The sequence below is a fragment of the Littorina saxatilis genome, linkage group LG3, assembly GCF_037325665.1.
Source record: "Littorina saxatilis isolate snail1 linkage group LG3, US_GU_Lsax_2.0, whole genome shotgun sequence".
Classification (NCBI taxonomy): Eukaryota; Metazoa; Mollusca; class Gastropoda; order Littorinimorpha; family Littorinidae; genus Littorina; species Littorina saxatilis.
Genome location: NC_090247.1, coordinates 2,948,367 through 2,971,012, shown reverse-complemented (window position 1 = coordinate 2,971,012; position 22,646 = coordinate 2,948,367). Strand labels below are relative to the sequence as shown.

Below are 22,646 nucleotides of genomic sequence, written 5' to 3'. Positions count from 1 at the left end.
CTACCCATGTCACCTATTGGGGTATCACTAAAACTGCTCTTATATGCCGATGATGTCACCCTTATTATAACCATAGCCAAAAGCAAGCGGGAAATGTTGTAGCCTTGAGTGAGTATATGTCAATGTGTCACAACAGTATGACGATCATTTTGGTTCAGCAGTCAATGAAAGATTAAGATAAGTTACATTTAAAACCACCTTGAAATCCTGATTTTGAGACTGACTGTAAAAAGATTACGTTTGGACATAGGGTACCTGTTACACTGGTGCATCACTACCAAACTTTGGTTGCACGAGCTCTGGAAGTTCGGTGGTAATAAATAGGTTGCAGGGAGAACGACCGAATACTCAGTACGTTACCGAGACACGGGTTACGTCCTTTCCTCGTACATGTATTAGATTGCAGAAAAAGCATCCCTTCACCCCCCTCCCCTCTCACACTCCCCCCTCCCTCTCCCCTCTCCCCCTCCCCTCTCACACTCCCGACTCCCCCTCCCCTCTCACACTCCCCCCTCCCTCTCCCCCTCCCCTCTCACACTCCCCACTCCCCCTCCCCTCTCACACTCCCCCCTCCCTCTCCCCTCTCCCCCTCCCCTCTCACACTCCCGACTCCCCCTCCCCTCTCACACTCCCCCCTCCCCCCCCCTCTCCCCCTCCCCTCTCACACTCCCCTCTCCCCCTCCCCTCTCACACTCCCCTCTCCCCCTCCCCTCTCACACTCCCGACTCCCCCTCCCCTCTCCCCCTCCCCTCTCACACTCCCCTCTCCCCCTCCCCTCTCACACTCCCCCCTCCCTCTCCCCTCTCCCCCTCCCCTCTCACACTCCCGACTCCCCCTCCCCTCGTGGCCGAAATGGTGTCACCGAACGAGATGCTATACCAAGCGGTCCAAGACGAGAAAAATAACGTCATCTTTGTCTGTGTTCCACACTGAGTATTCGGCTGTTTCCCCCAAAGCTCCGATTATAACAAGAAAGGGGGACGAATGGTCAAGAAAAACAGTATGGGGCCCAACTTTAAAACGACTTATTGTGATGCGTAGTGTAGGTTTTCCCCGCGCAAGATCCACAGTAACTTTGCCCGGTGACGTCACGGAAACCATAAAGTGTGATCCACCGTGGCGCAATGTGTACACCTGCCGCCTATCGAGTGTACTCTAGTTGTATTAATATTGTTTAGTTTCGACGAAACAGTGTCAAATTCCTGAATTTCAGAAGAAATGTTGATTTACTGTGCAGATTTGTTGCTATGCCCGAGACAGGTTAAGAGACACAACTCCGTTCTATACACTCTTTAGCTATAGAAAGTTATTTCCCTTCACTCCAGCTAAACAACAAAAAAAGAACAAAAAAAGTTTTTTTTTAATTGCATCGCAGCATAAAAGCGGAGTAAAACGCACAATTGTGTTCGTGGTTTTGATGAAATTCATAGTTTGATTGATATTTGGGTTGTTGTTGTTTTTGTTGTTGATCATATGGTGTTTTTGAGTTTTGTCTATGTTTTATTCTGAGTTCAGAGAGTGAAAAAGAGTAGAGCGAGCGCTGTGACAATTTCCTGACTTTTGATCTTGACCCCTACCCTGTTCTTACGTCTCCCAGATCAACATACAATGACGAATCATTCTGAATCATGCACGCGTTGAAGGCAAAAGGGACAAGGCTTTGTATGATAACATAAGCTTTGTTTTATGTTTATTTCTTTGATATAAATTTGGCAGCAGGAAAACACGCTGTGTACTATTTTTGCTGGAAGGCGTATTTTTCGACACCATAATTTTAACCTCAGCATTTGCTCGAACAAGAGATCATTTCTGAGATCGCTCGAAGCAGCAACGACAGTAAATTTATCTTCCTATTTGTGACCGTCCACCACGAAATGAGTCGCATGTCACCTTGTGCGGTTCTGCGCTAGGCTTGATATAAGTCCGGGGAGTGTCTGGTCACCTTAGTCACAGGCTTATAACTCAAACAGTTTTTGCTCTTTTCTAAAACGGGTTTCACCACTGGATAGAACATAAAAAACTCTTTATGACAATGTGAAAATATTAAAATCATGCAAAGGTGACAAGCGACTCATTCCGTGGTGGAGGGTCACATTTTCGGAAATTCCGCCGGTGTGTGTGTGTGTGTGTGTGTGTGTGTGTGCCCACGGCTGCACTGTGACGAGGATTAATCACTAAAGTTTATGTGGAGCGCTTGCGTGTCTGCTCGTGAAGCTCAATGGTAATGTAACAGGAGGCGCATACTTTACAAATCGCTTAATCATGCTCAAAAAGGTGTTTGTTTCTGTTTGTGATTTTGTTATGCATAGATTTTTTTTATTTTTGTTTTTATTTTTTTTAATTTTTTTTTGTTTTTTGTTAGGCATAGATAATCAATACTAGTTTTATTATGCTTAATGCTATAAGGCAAGCGCCAACAACAGAATTGTGATTTTCGCCAATAAGAACCTTTAATAGTAGTATCTATAGCAGTAGGAGTTTAATAGTATATTAGTTAATGTGCTAAGCTTAATGAAGTTCATACATTTATTGTGCAACATTTTTGCTGTTATGTTTTTCTTTGTCTTTTGTTTTTAATAAATGTAAAAAGAAAAAAAGAGTCTGCTGTGTCTGTGTGTTCATGTATGTCTGTGACTGTGTGTAACACTTTGCGTTTGTGAGTGTGACCGCCGAGGTGTGTGTCTGTTAGTGTCTCTGAGGGCCCCAAAGGGTTTAAAATCGTGATCGTGATTGGCGATTTTTGACCTTTCTGTGACCGTGATTGACGAAATTTCCATTTCTGTGATCGTGATGGGACTTTGCCTGTGATCCGTGATGACAAAAAAATCAAGTATCGTGATCGTGATCGTGATTTGTTTTCGTGATCGTGATGGGCATTATTGCAAAGCATTTTATTTTCAACGTACATTTTTCACCGCTGTATCACTCTATGATCCTCTATTCGTCAAGGTGTTCGTGATCGTGAAAACAAAAATCAAGGTAACTGTGATCGTGAAAGATAAAATTTCCCTTCCCGTGATCGTGATGATACCCCCCCTTTGGGGCCCTCGTCTCTGTATGTCTGTTATAAATTTGAAGTAACATAATTTTATAGTGAGAAAAAGTATATAAAAACAAGGGAGAAACCACCTAACAGTTTTCCCAATTACTTTACCGATTGACTTCCCTTGGATCACTTTCATCATGATTATGATTGTTCCATGAAACACTCGCTCGCGAACGCACGGAAACACACACACACACACACACACACACACACACACACACACACACACACACACACACACACACACATCTGGTTTCATGTTTGTTTTTAATCTGGTCAGGCTACTCAATCATGAATTGTTTGAGCAAAAACAGTCAGTTTTGAGCACAGAACTTTGTACATAACATCACACTACACATCGTCACAGAAAACAAAAACAACACATTTCCAAATCACAACATTAAATGCGCTAGAAACTTGCAATCCGCACAAGCTAGTTCTGTCTGTGAATAAAGATGCTTACACACACACACACACACACATTTGAAACAGCCATCAAAGATCTGACGACGTTAATCACCATTAAAAAACACACATAACAATATCACTAACGTTCAATCACAACATGACATAAACGTGATAATTTTTCAACATAGCGAACATGTGTAAGACTTGCCAGGAAAAAGCTGTATAACTTGATGATAAAGAACATCTATTTTTACCTATAATTTTTCGCAACATCAATTCTTTTCGTATTCCGTCTTATGAAACACAACATAATCACACGACAAACTGATTTTATTCCATGAAACGCAAACTTTAAAATATATCCACCAAACACACACACACACACACACACACACACACACACACACACACACACACACACACACACACACACACACACACACACAACATTAAAACGATAAACTGTTCATTTCTTAAAAGAACTCCAAAAATCAATCAGATCAATACAAAAGGAACTTGGGGGGGGGGGCTTAACGTCATCACAGGGAATTTCCTATTGGGGACATGCATGTGCTGATATGCCAAAAATCAAAACAACAGATTCAGTAAGTACTTCATATCATACTGTCAGCGGTGAAAATTAACGTCTCTACTACACTCGAGGTTACTACTTCTCGGTCCATTTTATCTGACTTGTATCTCTCAAATTCAGCCCAAAAAGCGGCCAGTGGTTTACTCATGGCGAGTAGAAACAATTAACTGGCAAGTAAAAACGTAAATCTACTCGCCAAATGCGAGTTATTATCTGTACTCATGGCAGATTAGAATGACCGAGGTCTTGTACGTGCCACTGTGGTGACACGGGGGTGGGACATGGAGATAGACACAACCTGTTAGGACTGTACCACACAACCCCAACCTCTTTTGGAGGTGTGAAGTGGTTGTCTGCAAGGGGGTCTTGCCACTGTGGTGACACGGGGGTGGGACATGGAGATAGACATAACCTGTCAGGACTGTACCACACAACCCCAACCTCTTTTGGAGGTGTGAAGTGACTGTCAGCAAGGGCCTCTTGCCACTGACCCCCCGCGTCTACACACATCAAGGGAACCACCAGTTTCTACCAAGTCAAGTCAAGTCAATAGTTGTTGGTTTTTTTAAACTAGGGTTACATGAATTCTAAAAACAAAAATTGCAATTAACACGACAAAAAAGATTTGTAATAATGAGACACAACACTTCAAATTAACCGGAAATACCCAATCCTCTCTCCTGCTTGACCTACTTTCCCTCTGCCAACCCCTCCCCCCCCCCCCTTCTTTGCTATCCACCATCTTCTCTTCTGTTGTTGGTCAGCTACATGTAACAATATGACCCCCCCCCCCCCCTACCTTTTACTTTGTTTGGACATCTCTAAGATGATACCAACCTACACTAATTTGACTACACCCTCCTCTTTCTAATTGACCTAAACTACCTCCATCTCCTCCTTCTAATTGACCTAGACTACCTCCATCTCCTCCCTTTCCTTCCCTACCGTTTATTGCTGTGGTCAAGATGATGCCCATCTGTAATATCATGCCCTCCTGACCAGACTGCTGGCAAGCAATTTCTGAGCTCACAGTGCCATCCAGTTACGATCCCTTCTAAAACGAATGCTGCTACAGACCCACTCTAAGGAGAGATGCAGTTTAAAAATAATGTTCCACGGCCATATTAAAACTCCCTCGTACCATCATTGACTTCAGAGCTCACTTGCTTGTTGCTGTTTGTCATGATGAATTTGCTTTTCTGTTTGTGTGAGTTTTTAAATAAAAAGAAGTAAAACTGAGTAGCCACTTGGCAAGCACACTTTTCTAGTGTGGGGCATATTTATGTTTTAAGTCGATAAACTTTAAACTTTAAATTTCTAAAAAGAACCCACAAAAATCAGTTAGATCAGCCCAACCGATTCAGTAAGTACTTCTTAATATATTGACAGCGATGAGAACAAACGTTCCTGCTAAAACTGAAGCTAACGTTCAACATTATCATATCATCTGGGAGACACTTCATAATCTTGATCAGCAAAGTGAGGATACCAAGAGACATTTACAACATCGTCAACACACACACACACACACACACACACACACACACACACACATACAAATATACACACACACACACACAAATACACACACACACACAGATCGAGTCAAGGGAGTTTTGACAAGGGACATCATCCGGTACGTTTGGAACCGTCTTTTCAAATAAGTTGTGTCCCTTCAACTGTTAATCGAAGTGATATTTTCAAACAAATATTGTACACGCACAGAGAAATGGGGAAAACCCCACAGCGTTAGGTGAATTTCCTTTGATCAAATGTACAAATCAGTGGAATAAAAACTGAAAGCAAAGCTCTGAATGATAGCAGAAACAACCGACATTTCACATAAGGCTAGTCAGATCATTTTTTATTGAATTGTCGAGAACACATTAACTCCAGTTAGCCGTTGGTTGAAACTACTTGGGTCTTATGTTCAAGCAACAATAACGGCCAAACAACCAATCCTTCCAGTGGAACACTATATAAACTTGAACACTTCATGTCACATCTCCATTGAATTTACCTTACTTTCCCTCTTCTCCATAACAGTTCTGTCCAAGTGTGCACACTGCATAAGAGGATTCTTCAAATTTAAACACATGCCAAAATTCAACAGCCTTACGATTTCCCGTGTAGACTGAGCTTGTCTGTCTCTCTCTCTCTCTCTCTCTCTCTCTCTCTCTCTCTCTCTGTCTCTGTCTCTCTCTCTGTCTCTCTCTCTCTCTCTCTGTCTCTCTCTCTCTCTCGCTCTCTCTGTCTCTCTCTCTGTCTCTGTCTCTCTCACTCTGTCTCTCTCTCTCTCTGTGTCTCTGTCTCTCTCTCTCTCTCTCTCTCTCTCTCTCTCTCTCTCTCTCTCTGTCTCTCTGTCTCTGTCTCTCTCTCTGTCTCTCTCTGTCTCTCTCTCTGTCTCTGTCTCTCTGTCTCTCTCTGTCTCTCTCTCACTCTCTCTCTCTGTCTCTCTCTCTCTCTGTCTCTCTCTCTCTCGCTCTCTCTGTCTCTCTTTCTCTCTATTTCTGTCTCTCTCTGTCTCTCTCTCTCTCTCTCTCTCTCTCTCTCTCTCTCTCTCTCTCTCTCTCTCTCTCTCTCTCTCTCTCTCTCTCTCTCTCTCTCTCTCTCTCTCTCTCTCTCTCTCTCTCTCTCTCTCTGTTTTTTTCTCTCAGTTTTTTGGAAAAAAATATTCCGCAAATGACACGTATGTCAATCTGTCCAACTACATCCACACACACACACACACACATGGGTGCAACTCTGCCGGCTACACGCCGGCAGCCGGTTTTTGGTTTCATCGGCTGCCGATGTTTTTGTTCCAGGAGAGGGTTTTTTGGCATTTTAAATACTAAAAAAGCTGGACCCCAACTTTTGCCGGTTTTTGGAATTTTCCAGGTTGCACCCATGCACACACACACACACACACACACACACACACACACACACACACACACACACACACACACACGCACGCACACACACACACACACACTCACACACACACAATTCCCACTCTCGACAGAATGCAGCCACACTGTTGATTTTAGCTATATGTCAAAGTGGAAGGATGCTCCAACTCCACGTGAAAGCCTGCACACATCTGTGGAGGAGATTATGATCGAGTGCGGGGGACGCACCGTACCTTTAAGAAGTGTAAGGAGGTCAGCTAGGGGCAGGGAAAAAAAACAGGGGAGGGGGGGGGGGGGGGGGGGTTGGACACGACGACAAAATAGGAATTTGTTTTCAACTCCATCACTTTAAACTGAAGACAGGAGTCCATGCAGCCAGTTATGAACACATTTTTGCCCGTAAACGCAACACCGCCCCGATTCATGAGACACAGCATGTCTCTCGAGCGACGCGTCTCCGATGACAGGCGCTTGAAACAAACGCACAGGAGCTTAAAACAAACACAAAACTGCGACCTCTCAAGATCTTTCAACACACACAAACTGCAAGAACTTTGATAATCAATTTAGCCTACCTTGTTTGCTCAGTTTCTTCAGCCGAGGGAACATTTTAAACTCAGAAACATCTCTCAAGATCGTTCAACAACAAAACTGACACGAAATTTCACGAACTTTGATAATCAATGTATCTTATTTACTCACTTTCCTCAACAACGGAGAACATTCAACCTGGTAACCTTCTAAAGATCTTTTAACAACAAAATTAACACGAAGTTCACGAACTTTGACGATCAATTTATCTTATTTACTTATTTATTTTGTTATTTAGATTTTTATTTACTTGGTTTCATCAGCAACAGGGAACATCCAACCTAGTAACCCTTCAAGATCTTTCAACAACAAAATTTGACACGAAATGCACGAACTTTGATTTCAAAATCCTGTTGCCCAAGCACAGCATTCCCCCGCCATAATATGGCAAGAGGCAAACACAGGCTGGTTGAGGTGACAATCAATCGTCATATCAAATACACCCGTGGGTCCGACAGGGGCTTGGCGCACAAAAAGCTAACAATTACAGGCATCCCGACCACTCGACAACTCAACGGTGTGAAACAAAAAGAGATTGACAATCAAAGCTGAGAAGGGGACACACAAAAGAGGTCGTCCTTTTGGCCCAGACTACCAGAAAGGAAAAAGAAGGAAAAAACGAACATGGAGGAAGCAGGGGGGAGGGGGAGGGGGGGAGCCTTAGGGGTTGAGGGTGACAAAGGGTCACTGTTCATTCTGAGCGAGTTTTGGGCGTTTTGAATTTTGCGAGCAAAGTCGACTTTGTGAAATTGAATAAAGAAACTCAAACAATGACTAAATTTAAAAAAATTATCGTGCACTTTACAAATGCAATTGCCACTAAAACGGGCATTATGTTCCAAACTCTTTCGCTTCTTTCCTTCTTTTTTTCCTTCGCTTTATATTATAAAGCTATCGCTGTACCATTCACTTTCACTGCTTCTACTTCCGAGCTCAAGGGCATCTATCAGCCTCTATATTTGGGATGCCAAAGATAAAGAAATGAGAGACCGTTGACTAATGCGTTACATAAATCACACAGCAAAGAAAAGAAAAAGTCTTCACAATTACCTAACCATTTTTAATTTTACAGAAATGTGCAAAGAGGAAACGGGAAATGCATTCAAGCAGTTAAAACTCAGCAAAGCAGAGTTCTCGTCGAGTAGCTGAAGAATATTTATAAGGCTTCAATAAATACAACATGTTGTCAAAATACCAAATGCACGCACAGTCCCTGTCCAAAATCCAAATGAGATCACGGTGTCACACCTTTGTCTTTCATACATACAACCTGCAGAAACAAAATATAGTGTCACATTTAAAGATATCAATAGACTATGATTTCTTGTTCTCTTCCTTGGACGTACTTAAAGATTCTCCTTTCACTCTGTTGTCTTTCATAATACTAAAAGCAAATTCGAGTGACACAAGAAAAAATAATTTGTGGTGTGGTACAAAACCTTTCCAGTCGGTAAACTTTTCGAGTTGTTCAAACAAATTCGAAAAGGATACACTGCAAACTCAAGTCAAGACTCAATACCAAGAATGGGTCTTTAACGTGCACACCCAATGTAGTCAAGACTCAATACCAAGAATGGGTCTTTAACGTGCACACCCAATGTAGTCAAGACTCAATAACAAGAATGGGTCTTTAACGTGCACACCCAATGTAGTCAAGACTCAATAACAAGAATGGGTCTTTGACGTGCACACCCAATGTAGTCAAGACTCAATACCAAGAATGGGTCTTTAACGTGCACACCCAATGTAGTCAAGACTCAATACCAAGAATGGGTCTTTAACGTGCACACCCAATGTAGTCAAGACTCAATAACAAGAATGGGTCATTCATTCAACAAAAATATAATTGAAACAGATGATAAAACGATTAGATTCAAAAGCCATTGATGAGTAGACAATTTGTATTCAATTGTTTTAGTCACCTTTTCATTACTTTGGAAAAACAATTGTTCATTGTACTTTTGAGACGTGCACATGTTTTTCAAAGTCTTTCTTTTAAACCGTAGCCTGATCAGAATTGTCACTGTATTGTTTTCAAATGGGACATAACGAACAACTGCTCTTGTTTATTTTAACAACACTCAGTCTCAAAACTAACGAGGCAGGCTATACAGTGGTTTAGAGTTACACACTTTGACATCTACAAAACAACGCCACCTTTATGCCAATCGAGTATTCAAATTTGGCCTCGGGGCACATGGCATTAGCAGATCACTAGACGAGTTTTAGCTATAGTCTGCTTTTGATGTTGCCTGCATAATTATAATCACTGCTGATCCAAGTATACTTTCAAATCCTTTCATCGCCAGTGTCCACAAAATACTGCTGATGTGTTCACATTTACCGACCTAATATAACACTGTGGATGAACCCGAAGGATTTGCGTGAAACAAATGAATGGGGTCACCACTACTGGGCATGAGTTTGTAAAATTAACTCAGTGAACATGTGCTATGTACATGGAATAAACGAGGCTGGTTAGTTACTTACTGGAAAGCAAAATCCAATTCTAGCCAAAGGTTTTCTTTCAATAAAGCCCTTTGGGGAAAAATGAACCATTAAAACACATAAGGTAGTCTGGGGAAAAATGAACCATTAAAACACATGTTGTGACATAAGGTAGTCTGGGGGACACCAATGAACGAATGAAGCCAGACAAAAAATTAATGTAACCCCGGCCGGGTCATACCAAAAATTGGCAATCTAGTGGCTGCTCCGCCTGGCGTCTGGCATTATGGGGTTAGCGCTAGGACTGGTTGGTTTGTTTGTTTGTTTGTTTGCTTAACGCCCAGCCGACCACAAAGGGTCATATCAGGGCGGTGCTGCTTTGACACATAACGTGCGCCACACACAAGACAGAAGTCGCAGCACAGGCTTCATGTCTCACCCAGTCACATTATTCTGACACCGGACCAACCAGTCCTAGCACTAACCCCATAATGCCAGACGCCAGGCGGAGCAGCCACTAGATTGCCAATTTTAAAGTCTTAGGTATGACCCGGCCGGGGTTCGAACCCATGACCTCCCGATCACGGGGCGGACGCGGACTGGTTGGTCCGGTGTCAGAATAATTTGACTGGGTGAGACATGAAGCCTGTGCTGCGACTTCTGTCTTGTGTGTGACGCATGTTATATGTCAAAGCAGCACCGCCCTGATAATTTATGGCCCTTCGTGGTCGGCTGGGCGTTAAGCAAACAAACAAACAAACAAACAAAAAGACAAAAATTAATGAGATACCAAAACAGCTGACATAGCCTCCTTCGATTTTCTTTTCTAAAAAAAAAAGGTTTATTGCAATACAAGTGAGAAGGAATACATACAACATTGATTTTGCTGAGAAAAACGGCAACAGTTTTTAGTCAAGCTAAACCATGGCAGCAAACCCTAAAATGCTTTTACTTCAACATTCCTGGCAATACGTTTTAAACAAAAATAATGATGTGTATACTGCATTTTGAGACAAGCACTTTGATGTGAACTGTGGTTATATAAATTGATACCTTTTTCTGTGTATTTTTCAACAATCCTATCCAAACACGAGCAAATGATGTTCATGTTGGATTTGAGATAAGAGTTCCTCTGATCTGAACGGTGAACAACTGTGGGTGCCAGCTATAAGACTTTTTTTCTGTCTGATCGTCATCAACTTTGCAATTAAATGTCAACGCTTTATGTTTCCCAGCTGAACACAACGGCATAAAATACACAGTTTCATTTATCCCCGAGTACGCAGTACTAGGGTCCTGCAGACTTTAATTGTGTGTCTGTGTATCTGTCTGTCTGTCTCGACTTAACAGCTTATTGCTGGGAAACTACTGGGCGCAGTTCGTTCAAAAGTTGATACACTAACTTGATAATAGGTCCGATTGATCGTATTAACCCTTTCGCTGCCAATCAATACTTCCTGACTGCCAGGGAATATTGGAGTTCGGGGTGTAACAATTCACAAAAAATTCTAGCTCCAAACTGGCAGTAGGTAGGAAAGTAAAACCTATGTTATTTTTAAAGGAAATTCAACCAAGAATCTGTTTTTAGTATCTAATCATGGAAATAATGCACAAGTGCAGGACGGGTATACCCGTCCTAAGGCAGTCAAGGGGTTAAAACTTCATAATGTTACCTGGGACCTAAATGCCCCCAAAAACACAAAAGTTCTTGACGGTTGGACGAATTCAATCGGAGCGACAGCCAGCCATTGAGCTGATAGAACAGCCGAACGCGTGCGTCATGAAAAGCATGCGTATCGCTCATGGGCTCATAGAACCGCCCAGTCAGCCAGCGACAACCAGGCTTTGCGTGCGTGCGTGCTTTGCGTGCGTGTGCCACTGCGCGACCTAATTTTATGAAGCAGCAACGTTAGCAGTCTAGTCATTTGAGTTCACTGCCAATGGCTTGATGGAAAGCGCGTCCGACTATGGCCAAAGTGATCCGGGTTCGATTCCCGGCATGAGCGGTCTAATTTTTTTTTTAAATTCTTGTTTACTATTGTTTATTATGAACGTTTTAATGTTTTATTTTACTGTAATAATTTTTTTAATTGTGTAAAATAAATTTAAATTTATTTTTTATTTATTTTTTTTAAATCCACGTGCACAAGACAAAAACTTTCATACTGGGGGAGCGAGCCATTCTGAAGAGTACTCGGGTCCAGCGCCAGCGTTTTTTATAGTGTTTTTTTTTTCAAATTTAGTCAACGGTTCCGGTTATTATTTCATGTAAACAGGCAGTAAATCATATATCTTTTCGTATTCACCAAAAAGAAGAACAAGTTGAACATCTGAAGCCTTTACACATTTCTAAAGACAAGTTGAACATCTGAAGCCTTTACACATTTCTTAAGACAAGTACGCTTTACATCCACTCATAACTAAAGTCTGTCTGAAACGAAAAGTAGACTTCATGAAATGACGGACACTTTATAACGACCACTGCGCATGTCCCAGGAACAATTTCCGGTCCCGGTTCAATATATTGCATCCAACATCATAATTTTCTCAGAGAGACAAAATACTAACCCCACAAATTATCAGTCTCTTCCAAGCACAATAAGTCAGTCCTCTAAGACAAGTCCACAAAGAAAAGCATGACCAAAACACAACAGAGAGCGATTGTTGTTTTTGTTTTTTTTACAAAGATGCAGTTGGAACTCTGAAGCACAACGAACTGAAAAAGTCACTGGATACTCATTTTTCTCCTTCTTCCTGCAGAAATCATGAAGCCCACCAAGAGCAGATGAATTGAAATGAGAAACACTATACACACGCGGGGGTATCAGCTGTCCTCTGCCGTTGCACTCAGTGTGAACAATACACACATTCCATTCAGATATCTGTTGCTGAGTTTCGTTGTCTGATTAACAATAGCTCCCGCTGTAAGTCCTCCTCCTCGGTGCTTGAAACACAAAAGGACGTCCTGCTTGTAAGTTCAGTTGTTGTTAATAACTTGGCATTTTAGATATTCTACGACGAAATACCACAGGCATCAATGAATCCATTCCAGATTTAACAAACAAACAGTGGTTTGCACTCGCACTCCGTTTTGGACAAGATGGTTCATTCCACGGGCAACGGAAACCATATACTCTAAATCCACAAATTTGCCAAACACATGAACAATTCACACACTTCTTGGGAGTCAGATGTCACGAACTAGACACCACTGCCATGAATGAGCAGGTTGAGACGCAGACACGTTTGGCCTGTTGTGGTTGGTATTTCCCGACTGTGTAAGTTGAATGGGTACATCCTTGAAACATCTTTCAAAGTGTACTTGGACAATTCTTCAATACACACTCGCAGGCACTCATTTGTGCGCTCACGAACAGAAACACTACACAGACAGATAGGCAGATATGCAGACACTCTTGCACATACACAATCTCTCTCTCTCTCTCTCTCTCTCTCTCTCTCTCTAACTTGCAGAACATGCGGATATTTATTCCACAAACCCATAAAACACCTCGGACACTTTCTTTTTCTTTAAAGACGACACGTAGCACAGAGCCTCCACTACTTCAAGCATCACACACACACACACACACACACACACACACACACACACACACACAAACACTCACCTCATCCCACACCCATCCTCACACCCTCCCATCACCCACATCCAGTCAAACATAACACACACACATCCATCCACTCACTAACCAACAAAACCCCACCCATTCACACCACTCCACGTCATAAACTCTCAAACAGATACAGCCTGGCAGCGAAGCTCATCCTCCGCGGTATGGCCGACCGCTGTCGGGCCGTCAGTCTCTGCCGCACCTCACTCACACTCCCGGACAAGAACTGGGCCTCGGCCTCTCTGGCCTCCGAGGCCCCGCCCTGACCTCGGTCCTGCCTGTTGGCCGGCTGTCTTTTAGGGATGGGTGGAGGCTCCTTGTACGCGCGCCGCCGAGCCGAGAAAGTCTGCAAGGGGTACTTGTCTGAGTCCAAGAAAAACCGCGTCAGTTCTAGCTTCTCCTTGAGCGTGAGGATCTCGTATCGCATGACGTTGTCGAGAAAGTAGCGGGCAGGGAGGAGAGGGAAGCGGATGTGGCAGAAAGCGGAGCCCAGCACCACCCTCCGGTCCCACCCCGAGTCGCTCCTCCCCCTCCTCGCGCACTCCGCCGACGCCCAACGCAATGCGCACTCGTAAATGTCCTTCTCCGAGGCGTAGAGCTTGTCGCTGCGGAGGACAGCCACCAGGCACTCCTTGCACAGGTCGTGCACGTGCGGTCCGTTCAGCACCGTCCTGGCGTGCTCGTTGATAAACTTGAGGGCCTGGAGCTTGAGGTCCTCCTCGTTGAAGATGTGTCCCTGCTCTACGAGGAAGCAGGCGGTCTCCGGACACAGGTTGTCGGCCAGGAAGGTGACGCAGCGCTTGACAACCGTTTCTACGTTGTACTTCTTGGCCAGGTACAGCAACACCAGCACGTTGTCCGCGTCGATCGGGCCGTCGTCCGTGTACAGGAATCTGGCAAGCAGATAAAGAGAGTAATGAATTGAAAGTGAAGTCATGGAAATACAGGAACCTGGCGAGGGAATAAAAAGAGTAAAGAAATGAAATCATGGCAATACATAAAATTGATCAGGTGCGTGAGGACCCACACGCTGTCCGCGTCGATAGGGCCATCGTCTGAGTACAGGAACCTGGCAAGGAGAACATATCATAGGAATGGAAATAACATCAGGTCCCATACGTACAGGAATCCGGACGCAAAAAGAAACGATAAATGAAATTGGCCAAGAGATTGTGTACAGAAATATGACAAAGGTTCTAAACCGTTTCGCATATTAAAATAACTCATTTATAAGAAAAAGAATACTTTATTATCTCATAGAGAAATTCAGGGGTGGTACATAACAATAATACAAACAAGACATTGATTTTACATAAAACATATAGCACTATATAACATGGACATCTTTAAAGCACTGCGCTTACATATTCTCGCACACCTACGCGTACAACGAACTATGGCTAAACATCATTGCAAAATATCATAACATACAATATATCGCAGGATCGATATAACGACGTCAGGGCCCGCACAGCGATGGACGAAAGCAGCATGCCATGACATCAGTCGTGCAAACAAACAAAAGTGCAAACAATATTTTAAGTGCAAAATATCTGAAGTGCACAAAATATCTGAAGTGCACAAAATATCTGAAGTGCACAAAATATCTGAAGTGCACAAAATATCCTCCGCTTGGGAGGCCGGCGTCTTATCCACGAGGCCATTGCGCGCGTCCTTTTTACATGTAGTCAAGTTTTGACTAAATGTTTTAACATAGAGGGGGAATCGAGACGAGGGTCGTGGTGTATGTGTGTGTGTGTGTGCGTGTGCGTGTGTGTGTGTGTGTGTGTGTGTGTGTGTGTGTGTGTGTGTGTGTGTGTGTGTGTGTGTGTGTGTGTGTGTGTGTGGAGCGATTCAGAGTAAACTACTGGACCGATCTTCATGACATTTTTCATGAGAGTTCCTGGGTATGATATCCCCAGTTTTTAATTTTTTTTTCGATAAATGTCTTTGATGACGTCATATCCGGCATTTTGTAAAAGTTGAGGTGCGTGAGGACCCACACGCTGTCCGCGTCGATCGGGCCGTCGTCCCTCACCCTCATTTTTCAATCAAATTGATTGAAATTTTGGCCAAGCAATCTTCGACGAAGGCCGGACTTCGGTATTGCATTTCAGCTTGGAGGCTTAAAAATTAATTAATGACTGGTCATTAAAAATCTGAAAATTGTAATAAAAAAAAATTATAAAACGATCCAAATTTACATTTATTGTATTCTTCATCATTTTTTTATTCCAAAAACTTATAAATATGTTATATTCGTATTAAAAACAAGCTCTGAAAATTTAAATATATAAAAACTATGATTAAAATTAAATTTCCGAAATCGATTTAAAAACAATTTCATCTTTTTCCTTGTCCATTCCTGATTCCAAAAACATATAGATATGATATGTTTGGATTAAAAACACGTTCAGAGAGTTAACAAGAATAGAGATATAGGAAAGCGTGCTATCCTCCTCAGCGCAACTGCTCCCGCGCTTTTCTGTATTGTTAATTTCACTGCCTTTGCCACGAGCGGTGGACAGACGATGCTACGAGTGTACGGTCTTGCGGAAAAAATGCAATGCGTTCAGTTTCATTGTGTGAGTTCGACTGAGCTTGACTAAATGTTGTAATTTCGCCTTACGCGACTTATTTAATCGATCTCGCAGACACGAAGCGCAGACATGCAAGCCACTGACACGAAGCCCAGACATGCAAGCCACAGACACGAAGCGCAGACATGCAAGCCACTGACACGAAGCCCAGACATGCAAGCCACTGACACGAAGCCCAGACATGCAAACCACTGACACGAAGCCCAGACATGCAAGCCACTGACACGAAGCCCAGACATGCAAGCCACTGACACGAAGCCCAGACATGCAAGCCACTGACACGAAGCCCAGACATGCAAGCCACTGACACGAAGCGCAGACATGCAAGCCACTGACACGAAGCGCAGACATGCAAGCCACTGACACGAAGCGTAGACATGCAAGCCACTGACACGAAGCGTAGACATGCAAGCCACTGACACGAAGCGCAGACATGCAAGCCACTGACACGAAGCGTAGACATGCAAGCCACTGACACGAAGCGCAGACATGCAAGCCACTGACACGAAGCGCAGACATGCAAGCCACTGACACGAAGCAGACATGCAAGCCACTGACACGAAGCGTAGACATGCAAGCCACTGACACGAAGCGCAGACATGCAAGCCACTGACACGAAGCGCAGACATGCAAGCCACTGACACGAAGCAGACATGCAAGCCACTGACACGAAGCAGACATGCAAGCCACTGACACGAAGCGCAGACATGCAAGCCACTGACACGAAGCGCAGACATGCAAGCCACTGACACGAAGCAGACATGCAAGCCACTGACACGAAGCGTAGACATGCAAGCCACTGACACGAAGCGCAGACATGCAAGCCACTGACACGAAGCCCAGACATGCAAGCCACTGACCTGAAGAACTCCTTGAAGTCCTCGGGCTCTACTTCAGACACGTCCACCACGTCTTTCTCGGCCAGCGGGCCATGGAACATGACGGTGAACACGTCACTGCGCGACTCCAACACGTAGCGATGCGCGCCGATCAACTGCGCAGCCGCTCCCACCCGGAAGTGCACGTCACAGTGGATCTGGTGCTCGAACATGTAGTGATTGCACTCCAAGGCCGACAACTGTGCCTGCCAGTCTGCTAACTCCATCGTCATAGGCCGGGCCATCGTCAACTGTGGGAGGGAAAAAAACAGGAAATGTGTAAGTTATTCACATTAGAATTGTAGTTACCTTGCTGTGCCTGCGTGCACTCTCATTGTGCGTGTGTTTGTGTGTGTGGTGTGATGTATATGTGTGCTGTGTTTGTGTGTGTGGTGTGATGTATATGTGTGCTGTGTTTGTGTGTGTGGTGTGATGTATCTGTGTGCTGTGTTTGTGTGTGTGGTGTGATGTATCTGTGTGCTGTGTTTGTGTGTGTGGTGTGATGTATCTGTGTGCTGTGTTTGTGTGTGTGGTGTGATGTATCTGTGTGCTGTGTTTGTGTGTGTGGTGTGATGTATCTGTCAGTGCTGTGTTTGTGTGTGTGGTGTGATGTATCTGTGTGCTGTGTTTGTGTGTGTGGTGTGATGTATCTGTGTGCTGTGTTTGTGTGTGTGGTGTGATGTATCTGTGTGCTGTGTTTGTGTGTGTGGTGTGATGTATCTGTGTGCGTGTGTTTGTGTGTGTGGTGTGATGTATCTGTGTGCTGTGTTTGTGTGTGTGGTGTGATGTATATGTGTGCTGTGTTAGCATTAAACGGCATATATGGGCCTGAAGCCGAATAAAACCTTGAACCTTGATGCAAACCAATAAACATTTCAGCCTTGGTCAGTTGCAGGCTTTGACGAAACGCCTTAGTCAGGTAGCGGGAAAAGTAGAGAAATGCTGATTAAACTATAAAGAACGGAGACAGGGAACCAATCAAGGTAAGTTCAGGAAAAGTCATCGTGATCTGAAGAGAGAAAGATGGCCCGATTTGTTTTAACATTCCCTTGCAATGATATTCTCTGTGAGTTAAGAGAAGAAGGATTGTATTCAACACACACACACACACACACACACACACACACACACACACACACACACACACACACACACACACATACGTCAGACCTTCTGAGCCTTGTAAAACACCTCTTAGGAAGTAGACCTACTTCCAATCTACTGAGCAGACGGAACAGACACAAAATCTAAAATAGCTGATGCTAGCAACTACAGAGCTTCAAAGCAGTGTCATCAAAGTCGTCGTAACAGCAGACTACGCATACGTGTCTTTGAACCTCTTGATTAATGGAATTATGTGACACGTGGCGTCTCTTGATACAGTACGCTTCTGATAATCAGATGCCCTCCCTTCACCTGTCGCTACGCGAAACTCACACACAAAGTACTTGTATAATCATGCCGAACACACAGGAAAAGAGCAACTCTTCCTTGGAAGAGGAAAACAATAAAGGTTTACAAAAGCAAGTATTAGTTTCGAAAATGCAGCACACTTTATCCGCGGCGCTCCTGTTTTCTTTTGTGAGTTGGTTGGGTTTTTTCCTTATCGTCCTTGTCAACCATCTCTGACAACATAATTACACTTTCGTTGTAATTATTTCTTTCAATTTGCCTCACATTTGTTTTCTCTACATGACTATTGGGGTTTAACGTCCTCTTAGACCAACTGATCTATATTGGGACAGGTATTGGTAATACGTTGAAGATATGGTGTGATACTTTGATTCGAACAAACCCTCTGTGGCTGTCTTCTTCGACACACCAGCATTGGGTTTGTCTCGTCAAAGTATCGAAATACGATCATGATAATCGGAGACGAGAGATGATGCATGCGTGTCTTCGTGTTTTCCAAGCCCTGAGACTTTCGCTGTGAACGTGGGATCTTTTTCGTGCGCATGTGTGCACACGGGGGTGTTCGGACACCGAAGAGAGTCTGCACAAAGTTGACTCCGAGAAATAAATCTCTCGCCGAACGTGGGGATCGAACCCACGCTGATAGTGACCAACTGGCTATAAAGCCAGCGCGCTACCAACTGAGCTACGTCCCCGCCCACTTCTCTACATCCCGACTTCACTCGTAACCGAATGTCAGTCTCTATCTAGCTGTTGTCTCCTTAATGCGTTTACGTATGTGTCTGACACTTTCAAAACTGAAATGAGCTCACCAGCGACACAGCCGTTCACATGCACATGAAGAAGCCTGACGTACCGTCAACAACTTCGTGGAAGTCTTCACAGACAGTTCCAGGTTTTTACGTTGGAGAAGAGCATCCTTCTACCTAAAAGCTACAGCCTTGCTGCTTCATGTGCAGAGCGACACTATTTACTGAATACATTTCGTAGCTGACATCTATGTCAATATGGAGAAGAAAAAACCATTTCAACAAACAATTCTCACATTGCACAGGCTATTGTGTGTGTGCTTGTGAGGGAGACGAGGCTCTTATCCCAGGTACACACAATGTTTCATAACACTGGTCGTGCACATGGTCGTTTTCACAGAGAGGAAGGTATCAGTTAAAACTTTTCTCCGTACGTCCGCTTCTCTGTAATCTGTCTAACAAGTTCATCGTAAATTATTAGGTTGGAGAGGGAAGAGGGAGCCCATGAGAAGAGAAAAAGAGTACAGCTATAAAAGACGAAATTATCATCGAGCAATGTTTCGTTCATTCCTCTAGACACAAGACATAAGACACAAGACATAAAACACAAGACACAAGACACAAAACACAAGACACAAAACACAAGACACAAAACACAAGACACAAGACACAAAACACAAGACACAATACATAAGACATAAGACACAAGACATAAGACACAATACACAATACACAATACACAATACACAATACACAAGACACAAGACACAAGACATAAGACACAAGACACAAGACACAAGGCACAAGACACAAGACATAAGACATAAGACATAAGACACAAGACATAAGACATAAGACACAAGACACAAGACACAAGACACAAGACACAAGACACAAGACACAAGACATAAGACATAAGACACAAGACACAAGACACAAGACATGAGACATAAGACATAAGACATAAGACATGAGACACAAGACATAAGACATAAGACACAAGACATAAGACACAAGACATAAGACACAAGACACAAGACATAAGACACAAGACACAAGACACAAGACACAAGACACAAGACACAAGACATAAGACATAAGACACAAGACACAAGACACAAGACATAAGACACAAGACATAAGATACAATACACAAGACACAAGACACAAGACACAATACACAAGATACAAGACACAAGACATAAGACACAAGACACAAGATACAAGACACAAGACACAAGATACAAGACACAAGACACAAGACACAAGATACAAGACACAAGATACAAGACACAAGACACAAGATACAAGACACAAGACACAAGACACAAGACATAAGACACAAGACATAAGACATAAGACACAAGACACAAGACATAAGACACAAGACATAAGACATAAGACATAAGACATAAGACACAAGACACAAGACATAAGACATAAGACACAAGACACAAGACACAAGACATAAGACACAAGATACAAGACACAAGACACAAGACACAAGACATAAGACACAAGACACAAGACACAAGACACAAGACACAAGACATAAGACACAAGACACAAGACACAAGACACAAGACACAAGACATAAGACATGACACAAGACACAAGACACAAGACATAAGACACAAGACACAAGACATAAGACACAAGACATGACAAGACACAAGACAAGACATAAGATAAGACAAGACATAAGACAAGATATAACACAAGACATAAGACAAGACATAAGACAAGACATAAGACAAGACATAAGACAAGACATAAGACAAGACATAAGACAAGACATAAGACAAGACATAAGACAAGACAAGACACAAGACAAGACATAAGACAAGACATAAGACAAGACATAAGACAAGACATAAGACAAGACATAAGATAAGACATAAGACATAAGACATAAGATAAGACATAAGACAAGACATAAGACATAAGATAAGACATAAGACATAAGACATAAGATAAGACATAAGACATAAGACATAAGATAAGACATAAGACATAAGACATAAGACAAGACATAAGACATAAGATCATTTATTGTCCATACAATTCATTACAATGGATGGGAAAGTGTGGTTCATCTGCTCTTAAAGCAGCGAGCAGACAATGGCGGCGACTGCGTCTCTATCCCTTTTCCTCATCATTCTTTCCGGTAGCTCAGTTGGTAGAGCACTGGACTTGTGATCGGAAGGTCGCAGGTTCGAATTCGGGCCGGGACGGACACGGGTCAATTTTATGTGCAGACCCAGAGACGGAAGCCATGCCCCACCCCCGTGTCATCACAATGGCACGTAAAAGACCTTGGTCATTCTGCCATAAGTGCAGGTGGCTGAATACACCTTAACACGCAGACACCTGGGTAGCGCGACTCCGTTGCTGCTAGCTTTCCACTGGGAAGAAGCGACCCGAATTTCCCAGCGATGGGACAATAAAGTAATGAAAATGAAGGAAACATGTTCCCCAGCTGCAGCCTACACCGACATTTATTTGAGCCCTTCCTGATATCTTGTCTTTCGTTTCACCTTGTTAATTCTCTCCTTCACCCCTATTTCCTTCACAATAACAGCGCAGTCGTTACCTTCGTCTCTCAATAGACATATTCGGAAATAATTCTTTCGGGTTAGAATGGGTTGTGAAAGACTGAATACTCATGCTTTTCGTGAGTCAAACTTTGCCACGTGACATAATAGGCCAGTCACTAGCTAAGGGTGTGTCTGAAACAAGTGGACAAGACGCACGTGTGGAAAGTTTGCCTCAAGAGACGCAAGAGTATTCACTCTTTCACAACCCATACCAAGCCGACCGACTTACTTCCGGAGTGCGTCCATTACGCTTACGCAAGCCTTACGCTCGCAAAATGATTTTGCAAGAAAACTAACCTTTTTCCTTGAGGCGGTCTACTTCAATCTGTGTGCTTTTTTACACCCCCGGTATAGGGGTGTGTATAGGATTCGCTCGATGTGTTTGTTTGTTTGTTTGTTTGTGTTCGCATATAGATCTCAAGAATGAACGGACCGATCGTCACCAAACTTGGTGAACAGGTTCTATACATTCCTGAGACGGTCCTTACAAAAATTGGGACCAGTCAAACACACGGTTAGGGAGTTATTGGTGGATTAAGATTCTACAAGGACTTATAGAGGGACATATTAATGGTCAAAGGGAAATAACCTTCTCAGTTGGTGGCAGTGAGAATGGTTATTTCCCTTTGACCAACGGGGGTGTTTTTCCTACCTCGGAGGAATTTCTTGTTTCACCCTACTTCGCTAACATTAGTCCAATACCTTCAAAAACTGGTATCATAAGAAAATCGACTTTTTCGCTTGAGAAGGCCGGTCTGTCACATATACAGGATATCATAACAGTACCCAGCCTCAGCT

The 22,646-nt window shown here is 43.2% G+C and overlaps 1 protein-coding gene and 1 long non-coding RNA gene across 3 annotated transcripts in view; both read right to left on the bottom strand.

The window, feature by feature from the left end:
• Nucleotides 1-3,296: 3,296 nt before the first annotated feature.
• Nucleotides 3,297-6,335, bottom strand: LOC138961394 (uncharacterized). Its single transcript, XR_011454171.1, has 2 exons — nt 4,956-6,335; nt 3,297-4,922 (listed from the first exon to the last, which is right to left on the bottom strand). It is a non-coding gene; the product is annotated as an uncharacterized lncRNA (long non-coding RNA).
• A 3,199-nt stretch (nt 6,336-9,534) lies between these two features.
• The window catches only part of LOC138961393 (BTB/POZ domain-containing protein 6-B-like), a 47,493-nt gene continuing 34,381 nt past the window's right edge, over nt 9,535-22,646 (bottom strand). For both annotated transcript variants that reach the window (XM_070333007.1, XM_070333006.1), the window contains exons 2-3: nt 17,072-17,340; nt 9,535-14,504 (exon numbers count right to left, since the gene is read on the bottom strand). In XM_070333007.1, the coding sequence (XP_070189108.1) occupies nt 13,724-14,504; nt 17,072-17,334 (1,044 nt within the window). In that variant the 5' untranslated portion in view covers nt 17,335-17,340 and the 3' untranslated portion in view covers nt 9,535-13,723. The remainder of the gene's footprint in view (nt 14,505-17,071; nt 17,341-22,646) is intronic.